General features: G+C 35.5%; 2 protein-coding genes across 2 annotated transcripts in view; one reads left to right on the top strand and one right to left on the bottom strand.

Moving 5' to 3' along the window:
* Positions 1–8,322, bottom strand: part of LOC148302456 (Golgi-specific brefeldin A-resistance guanine nucleotide exchange factor 1-like) — a 31,682-nt gene extending 23,360 nt beyond the window's left edge. Inside the window, exons 1-7 of the mRNA XM_088271584.1 lie at positions 7,815–8,322; positions 5,930–6,048; positions 5,728–5,836; positions 4,219–4,395; positions 2,117–2,273; positions 1,125–1,628; positions 293–461 (exon numbers count right to left, since the gene is read on the bottom strand). Coding sequence (XP_088127710.1) covers positions 293–461; positions 1,125–1,628; positions 2,117–2,273; positions 4,219–4,395; positions 5,728–5,836; positions 5,930–6,048; positions 7,815–8,115 — 1,536 coding nt within the window. The 5' untranslated portion in view covers positions 8,116–8,322. The remainder of the gene's footprint in view (positions 1–292; positions 462–1,124; positions 1,629–2,116; positions 2,274–4,218; positions 4,396–5,727; positions 5,837–5,929; positions 6,049–7,814) is intronic.
* A 235-nt stretch (positions 8,323–8,557) lies between these two features.
* LOC148302455 (DNA repair protein Ku80-like) lies at positions 8,558–16,443 on the top strand. Its single transcript, XM_088271583.1, has 4 exons — positions 8,558–8,725; positions 9,067–9,361; positions 11,205–11,366; positions 11,594–16,443. Exons 2-4 carry the CDS (start codon positions 9,077–9,079, stop codon positions 13,289–13,291), a joined length of 2,145 nt encoding a protein of 714 aa, XP_088127709.1. The 5' UTR covers positions 8,558–8,725; positions 9,067–9,076; the 3' UTR covers positions 13,292–16,443.
* Positions 16,444–17,371: the final 928 nt, after the last annotated feature.

Raw genomic sequence — 17,371 nt, 5'->3', positions numbered from 1 at the left:
ACATGAAGGCAAGGTGATCACTCCTGCACTTCAGAGGCCAGTCCAGAGTAATATTAAATAAATATTAGTGTTAATATTTATTTTCACCCCCCCCCCTCTGGGAATCGAACCCAGGACCTCAAGCACGGTAGCTAAACACGCTAACAATTACACCACAGAGGCGGACAATGATTCAGACAACCACAATTCGAATTTCGAAGTGATTTTTCATATAGAACGTTCAATAATCCAAAATTAGAAAAAAATATTTTGGCTAGAATTAAAATTACAAGTGACTGAAAATAAGATTTACCGATAATAAGTTTCTACACAGAGGATCTTTGACTAGTTGCAAGAAGGAGGGATACTTGGCCAAGTGATCGGCTCCCACTTCGAGGGCAGTCTCCACGAGACAGAGCCCCAGGTACACCATCGAAGATGTATTTTGAGGGTCCATCGGGTTGCATAGAGATATTAAAAATCTGCAAAAAAAATATTTCACCATTAGCTCGTTTAGACGCCTGCGGACCGCTGGCGACGGGATTTGATAATTATGTACATATAGTTAAGACCTTAACAAAGAGATTGGTATATAGTATATAGTATGGTAGGGCAAACTAAATCTAAACACAAAGCAATTTTTAATAGTTTTTGGAACCTCGGCAACCATACCAGGCAATGGGATTTCATTGCAAAATACACACGGCGAGAAGTTAAAAAAGGGTTACCACGGATAATAATTCTTCACGAAGAAATAATTCTGTGAGATATTTTCAACCTCTTACTAAAGATAATGATTTGATTTAACCACTGCCTATAAGACAACATTATCAATCCCAGAACCTAAATATACCGCTACGGCTATATTGAACAATATAACATTGGAAATTGATCTGTTCTATGTGTTAGAAGGAGTCTTCCAAAGCGGGATTCTTCTACACATTTAACAAGAGTCTTCTTGCTTACTTTTTAATCAATTTTTTTTAATGTATACGCCTTAAATGTTAGTTTGTAATGTATATATTGAAATTGAAAATTGAAAATTGAAATTGAAAATTGAAATTGAAAAAATATGTATAAAGACTTGATGTACCTTGGCGAACATAATAAATTGTCCTTTTGTATACTTTAATATCCAAATTTACCTGAATAATTCTCTGACGCACACCACTCCATACGGCTGCAAATTGAGCTGTTCATCTTGTGACACAAATCTCACTCCTCTCGGGTTCACATAATCCTTCTCCACTTCTTCTTCCTCCTTGTCCTCGGGGACATCTATCTTGGTCTGAGTTTGTGGGTCAGTTTCATTAGAAATCTCTTTCTCTTTGTTAGTTTCATCCGGACTTTGTGTTTCTGCGGCTGTTTCAACCGTTCCCGGTTCGATAACACAACTTTCAGCTGCCGTCTCCTTCATATCTGGGTCGGGACTAGTTTCTGAAGAATTGACACATTTCTCTACGAGTTGGGTGATGTACATATTATCGCTGGAAGCCAAGTCCATCGAAGAATGTCTGCCGTGCTTTTTGGAAGGGCTTTTAGCATGATCTTGCGGTGACGCATTCTCCAAAATAGTATCCCTTCCACAATCAGTCACTGTTGGGCTTCCGGAGAGATGTTCCTGGGGTTTTTCTAGATCAGATATAGACCTACAAAGACAAAAAAAATCAGAATAGTGTTGTAAAATGAGTGAAATGTTATTCACAATACAGTAAACTCTGGTTGACCAAAATAAAGGAGGGACGGGACATCCATTTCAAATTTTAAAAAATCAGTTAATCGTTTCAGAAATGACATGTTGCGGCGGTGTGCACAAATTTGTGCATTTTGGTTACCATCAACATCACAAAAACATGTCTTTAATGGCAAATTATTTGTCATGTTTGCTTTGTTGTATAGCGGATAGATGTCACTATAATACAAAAATATTATCTATTCTTTTCTACCATCATTCTTTTGATGCGATCTAATATCGCCCACATCAAATTACATTTCTTCAACAGACAAACTTCACCGTAACCAATGTGTTAACATCTAATAATAGCCTACATATGCATTTTAATTATTTTGCAATCATAATTAAACCTTCCGTAAGAATGAATAGCCAAATTAAATACTTAAAAATGCAATTTTTCACCTATTTGTCTGCTCTTCAGATTCCAGAATACCGCTCGCTGTTCGAGATATATCTCCCTGCATGTCCACCACTTTAGTTCCGGCTGATAAAGAAGTAGGTGTTGCTGCAGCCCCGGGAGACTTCGCCGAGGAAGTCTGGTCTGCGGATTTTAAATTTTCTAAAAGAGAAAGTAATTATATTTTAATAACTATTAGAATGCTAAAAATCGATACATGAATTCTGGTATACTTTGTCAAAAGTGCGGCCCATCTATACACCGACGATGACAACAGTGTATTTCGGCAGTCAAGCTGGGAGATTTGTGTCACAGCATGCATGTTTCAAAAATTGCCATTCGTCAATAATATTAAAAAATAAACAAATTCAATCAATGAAAAATAGAAAAACATTTTTCGCGAAAAGCTATTGATTTCGCCCTTACAATATCGGATATGTCTAATAGCAATGTTGAAAGCGACTGTTATCTCAAAGTAGTGATAGCGACAATGAAATTAAAATGTTTATCAATCGAAAGATTGCGCATCGATAGTGAAAATTCTGAGGATGAGCCAATTTCACACAACCTCGACACATTCTTGTGAATGAATTTTTTGTCTCTCAAATTGAAAAACTAACTAACTAACTAACCATCACGCCGCTTCTCCGCAGGGGTAGGCAGAGAGAATCGAAAGCCACACCACTCTGTCTTTGCAAACATTCTTTGCCTCTTCTACATTCATGCATCTCCTCATACATACCCGACGATTATTACGACTCCTGACCCGGCCGCTTTCAAGTATTTGACATACCTGATTGTGCCAAGTTTTCCTCGGTCGTCCTCTGCTTCTTTTTCCAACTACATTCGCTCCATAAATTTGTTTAACCGTTCTTTCTTCACTCATACGCTCCACATGTCCAAACCATCTCAACACACCTTTCTTAATTTTATCGATAATGCTTATCTCAGCCTTACATTCTTTCCTTATTTCATCATTCGAACATCTATCAAACATCGTTTTGCCACACATTCGTCTGAGGGATCGCATTTCGACTGCATTCAGTCTGCTTTCATCCTTCTTTTGCCAACTCCATGCTTCGCTTCCATACATAAGGGTTGGAACCAGAACTCCATTGTGTACTGCCAGTTTAGCTTCCGCTGATAGATTTTTATTTGCTAAAACTGATTTTAGTGCACCATTCACTCTGTTCCTTATTTTTAAATATATATATAAGTGTGTTTATTGCAAAATGCTGTTTTCATTTGAGTTGTTTTATATGTTCTTCAATACCAGAAAGATATGTGTCGGGATGTGGTCCCGTGGTTAGTGTCGCAGACTCCTAAGTCAGAGTTTCTCGGTTCGAACCCACTCTACCACAATTTGATAATGAACCACAATTTAATAATGAACCGCTTAGGCTCACAGAAATAGTATGAAATTGAAATATTTGTGTAAATAATAAAAACACAAATATATATATATATATATATATATATATATATATATATATATATATATATATATATATATATATATATATATAAATATATATATAAATAAATACTAAGATCGGTAAATATTTGATAAAAATATTGTTGATTTTGTACACACCTAGTGACAGTGAAAAGGACAATTTTTGCAAAAAAGTCTTTTAATTTTAGCATACATATAAGAAAAAATCACACCACCAAAACGGTTAAAAACATAATACTAGCCCACAACCTTTTCATACTCTTATAGATTATTATAAAAATAATAATGATAAAAAGAAGTAGAGGACGACCGAGGAAAACTTGGCACAATCAGGTATGTCAAATACTTGAAAGCGGCCGGGTCATGAGTCGTAATAATCGTCGGGTATGTATGAGGAGATGCATGAATGTAGAAGAGGCAAAGAATTTTTGCAAAGACAGAGTGGTGTGGCGTTCGATTCTCTCTGCCTACCCCTGCGGAGAAGCGGCGTGATGGTTAGTTAGTTAGTTAGTTAATAATGATAACAAAAAGGCCAAACTCTGGGTTATCACACAGGTGTTTCCATTTAACCATTTCATTTTCTACTTGCGATTCTCAATTATGCATTATACTTGATCATACAATTGAAGCAATATGTGATGAAGTCCTTACCTTGAGAGCGCGCAATCTCCCTTCCCCTCCTAGAGTTAGTTCTCCTGCGCAGGGAGAGGGCGCCACCCACACTGACTGCACCCTCCTCACCGTTTGGATTGCAGAATTGGGGAAGGCGCATGAACACCAGCTGGGTCATGTCCCGGAGGCACTGCTCCGCATTGCGTCTCAACAACTCTACGAAACGGAAAAAAGTACAAAATTATCGGACACTACATATACCCAGACATTCATGTATACATACCGTATTTTACGGACTATAAGACAAACTTTTTTCTTTAAAAAAACTACCTACAAAATTCAGATATCGCTCACTCCTTTCAATAACGTCATAAATCAAAAATCGTAAATTTTCAATTGCGCATGTTTTCGGAATGAAGCAAAAGAGGCATATTTTTAACTTAATATTTACTCGCTACAGGGCAGAAAGTGTTGTTTTTGCATTTTGAAGTTTTCTTCTTCAATACCTTTTGGTATTGTTAAATTTTTTTTACAAAATAAACTAGTTATTTTTCAAATGGAGAAAAAACCTTCAGGTTTAACCTAAAAAGATCTGTTGCACAGTAAAAAGTTTAATAAGTGGCTTGGTATTTATTTTTATTAAATAGTATTATATTTTTAAACTTTAAAAACGTTCTCCTGAAAAGTTTTTTTATTTATGACGTTCTTGAAAGGAGTTAGCGACATGTATAAATACCATATTTTACGGACTATAAGACACACTTTTTTCTTTAAAAAAACTACCTACCAAATTCAGATGTGTCTTGTACTCAAAATCAACACATCGTGCGGTTTCTTCATCAACCCTGACCCTAATTAATATATTAATAAGGGTCGTATACTAATCACAAGTAATCGAAAAATCAACTCCTATCTGTACAATGTTTTTTGGCATCTCGCGCTACAGCGAAAAAACATTTAGAAAACCAAAAGTAAGCAAATAAAACAATTTTAAGTGTCTCCTGGTGTCTACCAACAGTATGTTAAAGACGCTTTTAAGCAGTTCACGCAAAGTGTTAATATACAAATGTTGTATTTGATTTAAAATTCCTGCCAGTCTTAAAAATGACCATTTATTCAATGCCGTAGGAATCCTATAGACCTCTATCTGGCAACATTGTAGTGATGGGAATCGTACAATAAAAAATATAGTCCACCATGCGTGCATTTCTAGTACATAAAAACACACTACAATTGTGTAATGTAGCTTGTGATCTGTGTAATCTGTGTAATAATAAGAAAAACGCATTTGTTTGCTAAATCTATTCCACAATCTCTTTTTTCCCAATTAAATCACAGATAAGCCTTTGACGTAATATTTTATGAAAATGGCGCTGTGTAAACTATCCAAAATTATTATTATTATGAGCAAGAATGGGGATCAAAATCTCAAAGATCAAAATGTTGGAACAAAACTTAAAAGTAAATCATTTCTTAAGATCGAAAAAAAACTAATTATATTTAATGAATTATTAGTAATTAATTATTCATAAAATTAAATTTATTTACCGCTTAGACGAGTTTCAAAACAGATGCGAAAACAACTTAACATAATTTCACAAACACTCTCATCAGTCAACATGGCACCTTCTGGACTAAGAACCAATGTCCTCAAAACCTAGAAAGAAAGATTTTTTTTTTTTAATCATATAAAAAAAAAAAATAAAGACATGAAAATGACAAGATCAGTTTTAAATATTGGTAAAAATACCTGGAGTATCTTCATTAGGACTACTCCATCAGAAGAGTGATCGGTTCCAACAAATCTGGCATGTGTAACGGCATCAGCAATATTTTCCACACTGGCTGGTACAGATGTATGCGTAGGATCTATAATTTATAGTATAAATATTATTTATTATATCAGACACTGGATTATTCACCCTACGGATAAGATGTCAATATTATAGGTGTCTCAACTTGATATGAAACATCTATCATTCTTGTTTATATGAAAGAAGATGGAAGTCAGGTGGGGCCACAATCAGCCATACTTCAAAACTATCGAAAAATCATACCCACATATGGAAGGTTCCAAGACCATTGCATATATCTTAGTCGTACAGGAGAAAGTGACCAACTAACAAAAGGTAAAATGTTCAGGAGGACCATTTAAGTCACTTTTGCTTGCCAATAAAATGAACATCAATGCAGTTCAGCTGTCCAAATTTAAAACACAGTAAGGGACATTTTTTTGTAGTAGGTTTTTTTTGCATTTATGGACTAAGTAGACTCTACTTAGTCCAAAAATGCAAAAAAAACCTACTACAAAAAAAACGTCCCTTACTGTGTTTTAAATTTGGACAGCCGAGTTAGTCATTTTTAATAAGTCAATATATTGTACTTACAAGTTTAAAATCCTTTGGGATTTTTTCAGGGCAATATTAAGCTAGTAAGTCAATGATCACGTTTTTTTTTTTTTAAATGCACTTGGTCGCTTTCTCCTGTATGACTACGATATGTATACAGGTTTAAAAAATTAATGCAATATGGATGTTCAGGCAGAATGGTGAACGTTACATAAGCGTATAAAGTGATCATTTAGGTTAGCCAAATGCCAGGTCACAACCCCTGGGATACTAAGACGTTTCACACACTAAGTGAGCTTGTTCACTACACGGAATTTTACCATCCGGCAGTCCGGTTTAGAAAAATAAAAGCGACTACGACAGTTTAGCGTGATTGAATTTACGCGCAATGTGTTCACGCACCGATCAAGAGCACCGATCCGAAGAAAGATGGACAAAAGCACAAGCCAATCCAAGCCAATCATCGTTTTGTAATGCTAACTGAAGTGCCGGATGGTAAAATTCCGTGTATTGCACAAACGCCCTAAAGACGGGTAAGGTATTTCTACCTGTTGGGTCGATTGATGCTTAAGGACGGGAAGGGTATTTTTACTTTCTGCACCGGCCTCATTTCAAAGACAGAAAAGAAGGAATTACATATTTAATGTTTTCATATGAATATTATGTACCAATCTTTTTGTTAAGGTCTTAACTATATGTACATAATTATCAAATACCGTAGCCAGCGGTCCGCAGGCGTAATAAACACCCATCCTTAGTGTGTTAAAATATCTTTGTTTGTATTATCATTTCTAGGCTACGCCACAAATTTGATAAAATCCTTTTTTGTGACAGAATCCCATTTGTTATATCTAATGGCACAAACATAAAAATATTATTTAGTGTTAGCGTTACTTCTTTTTCAAGTGGTAAAACATATTAAGATAATAAAGTTTTACCATATTGTTGCCTCATGATAATTGGTATTGCCGATTGTATATTATTGTGTTGTATATTATTGTGTTAGCGTTACTTCTTTTTCAAGTGGTAAAACATATTAAGATAATAAAGTTTTACCATATTGTTGCCTCATGATGATTGGTATTGCTGATTGTATTTTATTGTATATTATTGTGTTAGCGTTACTTCTTTTTCAAGTGGTAAAACATATTAAGATAATAAAGTTTTACCATATTGTTGCCTCATGATAATTGGTATTGCCATATTACCAGATGCATTTCAAAATCTGTAGGGCTATATATAAGTGTGATCGTACTATAAATCAAATATTATTACAAATAAACTTACCGATTAACCCGTAGCATAAGAATTTGTTTATAGCTGAAAGAGCCAAACAGGTTACGCTTCCGGTCGTCTTCTCCGATCTGATGACTTCTAAAAACGGTCCTAAGAACACATTCGGATCCAGCAGCCTCAGGTCAGCCACTTGGTTCAATATGTCTCTGAGGTCTTGAAAAGCCCTCATCAATATGTCATGCTCCTCGTCCTGGCTGGAGTGCGAACCCCAGCGGGAGCCCCGCCGCATGGCCGTGACCAGGATGGCCATCTCGCCCTGCACCACGAATATCCCATTGCCAGGGAGTGACATCTTCGCAAACTGTCAGTGTCTCATCAGACGGATAAAAAACGCGAGAGGCTATAAAAAATATGTCCCAACTTGCACTGCATCACTAAACTTATGTTAAATAAACTGGAACTATTTACATTTACTACCAGAGGGATCGATTATTTTAATAAGATTAATATTTTTGGCCTTATGTTGACGTTTCAGAATTTTAATTCTTATCGTGATGATAGATGGCGATTTGTTCAGTATTAGTGTAGCCAGCTTCAATATCTTTATATCTTTAAATATTTAACGCTCCGGGGGAAAAAAGTATAGCATTATCTGTATCAATAAATTTGACTTAAGTATTTGCAACGCTCTTTTGACTAATTCTTATATTTCAAACAGGTGATCACGGTTCCTACTCATCGTTGGTACACGTCACCCCAAATATTTTATTTACATATGGTAACACTTTAAAATCCTGTTTATATTCCTTACGTCAAAACGTAATACATGTTTCAACTTGCCCAATTCTGCGCGGTTTGCCGGTCAGAGCTTATTTGAAAATTCATTCACAAAATTGAAGAAAAAGAATCATTGATGTATTGCTAAATATATCGCTTTTAGGAAGTATACTCGTATGTGATTTGTAAGTTTTAATTTTATTTTAATATGATATTTATATTTCGTAACATTTGTCTTATTTTGTATGAAAGGACAAAAAATTTAAATGATTACTTTTATAAATCGCACACATCGCGACAGAATTGCCAATTCGAAATTTATAATTTCAAACATAGTCGTTAGTACTTGTATAAGAGAGATTATAATATTTTTATACTTAATATGCCATTATAAAACTATTCCGTGTATATATGACGAAATTTCATCCTCTGAAAGATTTGTTGCAGTGTTCTGACATGAAGGAATCGATGTGGCAGTTTATAGTCACTACTATATAGAAATTTTAATGAAGAAAAAATATTCTAGGGATTAAACAATGGCTCCGTCAAATGTGGAAGCTACAGTCATCATCCTGGATATCGGTTTCGACCCCAATGTTGACCGTGCGGCCAGTTATTTCACTCAATCGCTAAAGTGCATAACCAGGATCATAGACCGGAAGATTTTCAGCCGTCCTAATGACCTAGTCTGCCTTGTAGTGATGGGCTCCGAGGTGACAATGAACAATCTCAACATCCAGGGGGGCTCATATGAGAATATCAGTGTTGCCATTGGTTTTGATAAGCCATCTTGGGACATGATCGAAATACTACAAAATAAAGTAGGTACCAATTATTTTAAATATTTTTATATTTGATAGTACTTAAACACTGGATTTAACCTTTGAGGGTTATATATGCCACCTATGGCAGAAAGGGAAAAGCTATTTACTTCACACAAAAAGATCTCGATGCTTCATATCGATGTTGTTATTAAAACACACCATGTATATAAGAGTTCCGGCAATATGGATGCTAAATAATGGGCTAACTGGTAAACATCACACAGCTTGTGATGTGATCATGTAAGTTAGCCAATGACAGATTGTAACCCCTGTAAATGCCCAGACTTCCATATTCTCTTCATCTATAAAGGTACATAGTGTCTTGAGAGATCCACCATATAGTTTACTGATTGTTTTTTTCCCCATTTTCAGAACTAAAACATTTAAAAAATTATAGTTTTATTAATATTTTGAATTTGAAGTAAAAAAAAATACATGAAAATAATATTAATTATATTACTATTTGACATTTCAATCAACTTATTTTTGCTTGATGTTTCATCACTTTCAGCAACATATAGATTTTTTTTAAAAACAAAATAACCCGCAAAGCCTAACTTTTTAAAGGCTTGCAGGCTGCAGGTAAGATAGTAAGGATAAGGAAGGTAAATGTAAAAAATAGATCACAAACACTCCGACCAATTGAAAATAAATAATCAATTGAAAGTTAGCATTCTAATTTCATTATCCCTCAAACTACTTTGAGTGTATATAATAAATATTTTCGTTCGATGTTTGATAATCGCTCTTAACACATTGTGTACGGTGTGCACATATTTGTGCGTTTCAGAAACCTTGTGTGGTGGCGGGGTGCACATTTTTGTGCATTTCGGCTACCTTCAATTTAGTATACAAAAAACACGTCATAAACTTCTAATCTCTTGGCCTTTTTGCTTTTGTTGTGTAGTGGATAGATGTCGTTGTAATATAAAAAAAATAATACTGATATTTACTGGTTCAAAACATATCTAATGGTTGTAATCTGTTTTGAAGGAAATGTTACAAATTAACTTTAAACAATGGATACAGACGGTGCGTTTTTTTCTTCGTCCTAAAATGAAATAAAATACAAAGATCATTGTCCTTTACTTAAGTCGGCAGTTGGTACTTACAAAGCAATAAACGCGTGTGGGGAAAGCCCATAAATCATTTTTTATTCGCAGATTTTGAGTTTTCGGCGGTTGTTAAACTGTGTTGTTACTTTCTAATATTTTATTAGTGTTTTTAACATTTTTTTTACTTTTGTGATTTGTGGACTAACATGATTTTATTTTGAGACGTTAGAGACCATTTAACCGTTTTTGTATTGTTTTCGAGTTCAACCTCAAGTTCAAAATATGAAGTTCACTGACATATTTTATATTTCCGGACAGCTGTCTAATGTCGCCCGCCTCAAGATACAGTTTTATCAAAACATTGCCGTAACTAATGTGTTAACATCACTTTGAGATAATCCGACATAGTACAAAAATAATTTATTTTCTATTTTTCACTAAAATTTTGTTTATTTGTAAATATTGTCGATGAATCGAAACTTTAGAAACATGTCGACTCATCTCGACCGCCAAAATACAATAGCGTCATTGTTGGTGTATCAACAGCCGCACTTTTGGCAAAGTATACCACAGTCGATATATCAATTTTCAGCACCTGGTTAAATTCTTTATGATTGTAAGTCTGTTGTATCTTCTGCTTTGTGTAGGTCTCCCGGCCTGTTTTTAAAAGGGATTAGCCTCCTGCGATGTTGATTCCCAGCCGTAGATCCATCTCTTTGGTGGTCTGCCCGCAAGTCAGCCGTACAATGCAATGTTGTATCTTAATTTATATAATTTCCCAACAGGTTGTTCCGACTGAAATAAGTACAGACTGGGTTGAGGCTGTGAGTGTAGCTGCTGACTATCTTCACTGTGAACTGAAAGATAAAAAAGTGTCTGCTAAAAAGATTATCCTAATGACGGGCTTCAAAACTGCATCGCAATCAGACAGTTATGAATTTCGAAAAGTAAGTATAAAATACTTTTTTTTTATTATTTTATTTCACTTTCTTAGTAATTTTGTTTAGCCTCTCACCAGTCAGATTATGTCAGTAATGACGAAACCCAGTCACTGGTCAAATAAAATAAATGTGGAAAAAACTATAGATATTTTGTTATTGTATAAAATGCAGTTCCACCAAGAAATGTTGCTACAAAACTTAAATGAAATAAAACAATTTTGTTTATTTTTTAGGTAATTGATAACTTTAAAGATGAAGAGATTGAACCCATAATTATCGGACATGAAAAAGAAGATATCAAAGACGATAATAATAAAGCGTTGATCAAATCATTGATCGACGAATGCGATGGCATCATTTGTTCTTTTGAAGAAGCTAACTTACAATTGACATTTCATAAGAAAAAGTCAACCAGGCCTTCTCCTTGGTATGCAGATTTGTGTATCGGTCCCTCCATCAAAATTCCCATATCCGGCTTTCCACGTATACGTGATAACAACACTACAATAAAACCATGGACAAAAATCACTCAAAACTCTCTTAATCCAGAAAAGAAAAACATATTTGATCCATCTTCTTCCTCTATTAATCAAGCAGAAACTCAACACACTGACTCCTCAGCAGAGGCAGTAGTTCCTATAAAATTATTTTCCAAAAAAGATGATAGTTCAGTGAGTGTCGACCAAAAGGATCTATTGTATGGTTATCTTTACGGCCAAACGATTGTTCCTTACTCAAAAATAGATCAATCCATGGAGTCTAAATCGGGAGAGAAGGGCCTCATTCTGTATGGATTTACTAAAATAGACAGCATCACTTGGGGTAATTTGAGCGAAGATGGGATCACATTTGTCCTCCCTAAAAATGGTTGCGACGATGCGAAACAAGCTGTCGATGCACTTGTGACCGTGTTACATCAAGAAGGATTCGTTGCCGTAGCTCGTAAAGTACAATTCAAAAATGCTCCCGCAAAAATTGTAGCTCTGTTCCCAATTGTAACAGAAGATTATAAATGTTTTTCAATGGTATGTTTAGCATTCAAAGAAGATTACAGACACGTGATTTTTCCAAAACTCGATCTTAAGAAATACCAGCCTAACGAAGAACAAACAAAGGCCGTAGATAATTTGATTAAAGCCATGGATTTAGATGCAGATGAAAATGAGAGCGATGTGTTTCCTTTGGATGCTTTAGTAAATGCTAAAGTCCAACACATTTTGGACTCCATTTCCTACAGAGCATTGCATCCAGACTCCGCCTTACCTCCCCCGAGACCAGAAATCGAAAAACTTTTGGATGTCCCCGAAGTTATTGCTAAACTCGCCAAAGAACCGCTGGAGAAAATCAAAGAATATTTTCCATTAGTTCTCATTGAGAAAACCAAGAGTGGCAAATATTGGATAGACAGTCATTTTGATAATGGAGATCAGAAAATGAAAATAGAAGATTTGGCGCCATCGGCTCAACCCACTCCCGTTACATCGGTCTTAAACACGACAATCACCAAAATAGGCACGGTCCGTCCGGCGGATGATTTCAAGGAACTCATTAGATCCGGAAAGGCACTCAATCCAGTTTGTATTCAACTAACGGAAGTAATTGAAAACCTCGTGATTCACGCATTTGGTGATGACTTTTCTAAGCCAATCAGTGCTATTAAAGCGATGAGAGAAGAATGTTTACCAAATGATCCCACTTTTTATAATAAATGGTTGACCAAATTCAAGGTGGTACTTTTGGACAGATTTAAAACCAGTTTTTTACAACATTTATTGGATAACAAACTTGGTTTGATTACTATTAGCGAATCTCCATTGAGCTCAGTACCCGACAGTGATGCTGAACTATTTGGAAACATTTCTGCTAATGAATCTATTACTAATCCTGTCGTAATGGATACAACAGATATAGACGATTTATTTGATGACTAATTTTTTTTATTCTTATTAACCCTTCCCTTACGATGCTAAAAACTTCCGCGCACTCCGGTGATGTATTTTGTACACCATATGAAAATATGATTTAAAAACGGGAAAAATATAAATATTCCTAAATGTTGCTTTTATTGAGCATTATTGAAGTTAAAATGCATCAATTTTGTAATGTTAGCTCTGGTAAATACCTAAAAAAGAGAAAAAATACATCGCAATTGCCGCCAAAGCTATAGCGGTAAAAGATAAAGCAGCGACACGACCACCCTAGACAACGACTCGTGCGCTGCAAAAATGGGATTGTCCTAAACAATTTTCTCTGGCGACGTAGCTCGCCACCTCCAGTTCCTCGGTAGCCAAATTTATTCCAGCAATGAGTACTCACTACAGGCAGGCAAGCTGGGAGGTTTACATACGTGAGGGGTGTTATACATCTTTAATTGACATTTCATTACGACTTATAAATATATTGCAGAGGCTGTTCCCGGAGAGTGGCATATAAATTCCTTTATCAGGGGAAAAAGTCAATCGGCTGAGTCTGGGGACGGGGAAAAGTGGAGCCAACTGTTATTGTGCATTCTTCTTGGTCTTTGTGAGTTGGAGAGCATGGCCAAAGAGAGCAGCTTGTGGAGCCCCTAATAATTTATTACGATCGACGCAGATGGCTAGAGGTGATTCTGGTCTTCGTGTTGTCTCTTGCGACGTTGCCGGCCACTTCTAGTACCTCGGTAGCCAGATGTAGGCAACCTAGCTGGGGGGTGAACGCGGAGCGCTTCCGCTGGTGTGAAAACACCCTGCAAGTACATACGGGTGTTATACTTCTCTAATTGACTTTTCATTAGTACTTATGCATACATTGCGAACGCTGTTCCTGGAGTGTGGCATACAAATTCTTTTGTTGGGGAATCGGTCCTTCACACGCCTCCCGGAGAATAGCCAGATTTATTCCCGCAATGAGTACTCACGGTAGGCAGGCGAGCGGGCGTGATTCTGGACTTCTTGATGTCTCTGGCGATGTTGCCAGCCATCTTTAATATCTCCGTAGTCAGGTGCTAATGATAATGGGCTGTGAAAATGGCCGACGGGGTATTGTAGACTGGCACGATCCAAACGGGAAATACATTGCAGAGTGAATAGTAACTTTCTGCAATCCGACAGCGAATAATGTCTCAATTCGTGAATACATACTAACTTTAACAGAGTGAATACTAACTTTCCGCAATCAGAGAGTGAATAATGTCTCAATTCGTGAATAGTAACTTTAACAGAGTGAATAGTAACTCTCCGCAATCCGAGAGTGAATAATGTCTCAATTTGTGAATAGTAACTTTAACAGAGTGAATAGTAACTTTCCGCAATCCTAGAGTGAATAATGTCTCAATTCGTGAATAGTAACTTTAACAGAGTGAATAGTAACTTTCCGCAATCCGAGAGTGAATAATGTCTCAATTTGTGAATAGTAACTTTAACAGAGTGAATAGTAACTTTCCGCAATCCTAGAGTGAATAATGTCTCAATTCGTGAATAGTAACTTTAACAGAGTGAATAGTAACTTTCCGCAATCCGAGAGTGAATAATGTCTCAATTCGTGAATAGTAACTTAAACAGAGTGAATAGTAACTTTCCGCAATCCGAGAGTGAATAATGTCTCAATTGGTCTTTTATTTGAACAATTGCACGTGGTCTGAGACCACCTTTGGCTGACCATGCGCACATTTTACGCATAAGCTTTATCCCGTTGTAATCGAATCGTTTCTTTACATCAATAATTACTTTGTACTTCTGCACAATTTTTAAAGCATCCAGATGTGCCCAAACGCCAAAACTCAAGACTCGCGAGAATGCCATCGTAGAACTTGTTGGAACTTGTCAAACTTGTGGAACGTTGCAGAATCAATAGAAGGTGCTAGAAGATATATAGAATCAAAATTGCCGGTCCTAAAGATTGGTACTCCTTGACATTCTGATGTGCTGCGTGCGCGTGTACGTAAAGTGCGGCACGCACGCATACTCTGGGAAACGTTTGTGTGTGAATAGTAACTTTAACAGAGTGAATAGTAACTTTCCGCAATCCGAGAGTGAATAATGTCTCAATTCGTGAATAGTAACTTTAACAGAGTGAATAGTAACATTCCGCAATCCGAGAGTGAATAATGTCTCAATTGGTCTTTTATTTGAACAATTGCACATGGTCTGAGACCACCTTTGGCTGACCATGCGCACATTTTACGCATAAGCTTTGTCCCGTTGTAATCGAATCGTTTCTTTACATCAATAATTACTTTGTACTTCTGCACAATTTTCAAAGCATCCAGATGCGCCCAAACGCCAAAGTGCAAGACTCGCGAGAATGCCATCGTAGAACTTGTTGGAACTTGTCAAACTTGTGGAACGTTGCAGAATCAATAGAAGGTGCTAGAAGATATATAGAATCAAAATTGCCGGTCCTAAAGATTGGTACTCCTTGACATTCTGATGTGCTGCGTGCGCGTGTACGTAAAGTGCGGCACGCACGCATACTCTGGGAAACGTTTGTGTGTTGGTGATTCTATCCCCAAGTTATTTTACAATTTGTTTATTTTCGTCGCTGCAAATGAATAACTTTATATTTAAATACTTTTATGTAAGACGTAAAAGTATTACGGAGGAATACAAAAATTCTCACCCCATATCCATTAAAATTTATATTGATATTCTCGCTTTTATAGTCAAGTTGTAGTAAATACATATCACCGGGAGGGGAAGGTTAAGTACTTTAAAGTGTGATAATTTTTTCATTTCCATTCGTATTAAAAAAGTACACTAAACTCACTTTTTACACATTTCCCAAAAATATTCACATTTAAAAGTTTCTTAAAATATCCTTTCGAATGATTTTTAGTGAGCATCTTTTTATACTTTTAACATTAGCAGAAGTTATGAGAATAGGGCAGTGTCATGAACATCATCTAGTTAGGAACTTGTAAAAGAAGTATTGTAGAGCACAATTGATTCCAAACTTTTTTTAAATATTGCAATTAATGTTCGAAAAATGTCACAAAAAATCCACCAAAGAATGTTTAGAATAAGTGTATTTCTTGTTATATAAAAATTTCACGTGTTATCTGAAGTTTATACCTGTACTAAAATAAATATTTTATTTTTATATTTCCAAAAAGTGTCTTTTAATTCCTGGGTAACATTGAACGAAGGTAAAATATTATTCACCCTGTGGATGTATAAATATAAAAAAATATGACATAAATTTAAAAAAACTGATGGCGTCACAATCCGCCATACTTTGATATCTACTACCCACATGTGAAAGGGATCCAAGACCATTACATATATACAAGTTAAAAAAAATTATTGCATTATGGATCATCAATAATGGGTAAAATGGTTAATGTTATACAAGTGTTCACTTAACCCTTTCTCATCCGAATTAATTCCTTATGGATATAAAAAATATTTGACACTTGAAAGTGTGTACTGATAGTATTTGAAATTTTTTGAAAAAAAAAAATTCTCCATATAGTTTAGAAGTTATATAACGTTGTTTTAAAACAACACTGGCTCTGGGAGGTAACAAAATTAGTAGTATGGAGATAAATGAAATATTTTTGTTGCTTATAAAAAATATTTATATATTATGTAAGTCTTTTTTCTTCTTCTTGTTCTTTAAATAGGACTATGTCCTGTCATTCTCCAGGGTATATATACAAACTATACATACCTATAAAAAAATTAAATAAAATAATTATAAATACATTGTTATTTTGTAGAATCAGCCACCTCAAATGACGAAATTTTGAAAATGCCAACAAGGCTTTTTGTTTACAGCATAAAGTAAGTTGCAGTAGGTCCAACTTAGTAAAAAAAATAATGTTGGCAGAGTAGATTCACTAGATCAGTTTAAAAAAACCGTATCTAAATAATGTTAGTACTTACTTTGTAAATAATTTTCACAGTTTGTTTTCTTCCTGTTGTTTTAAAACAACACCGGATGAGAAAGGGTTAAGCCAGCCAAATGACAGGTCGTAAGCCCTGGGATACTCACTTTTCCATCTTCTTTCATATAAACAAGAATTTCATATTTCA

This window comes from Brachycentrus maculatus, unplaced genomic scaffold (assembly GCF_059751285.1).
Source record: "Brachycentrus maculatus isolate JH-2025_06_01 unplaced genomic scaffold, ASM5975128v1 h1tg000452l, whole genome shotgun sequence".
Classification (NCBI taxonomy): Eukaryota; Metazoa; Arthropoda; class Insecta; order Trichoptera; family Brachycentridae; genus Brachycentrus; species Brachycentrus maculatus.
This window is presented reverse-complemented; position numbering and strand designations above follow the sequence as displayed.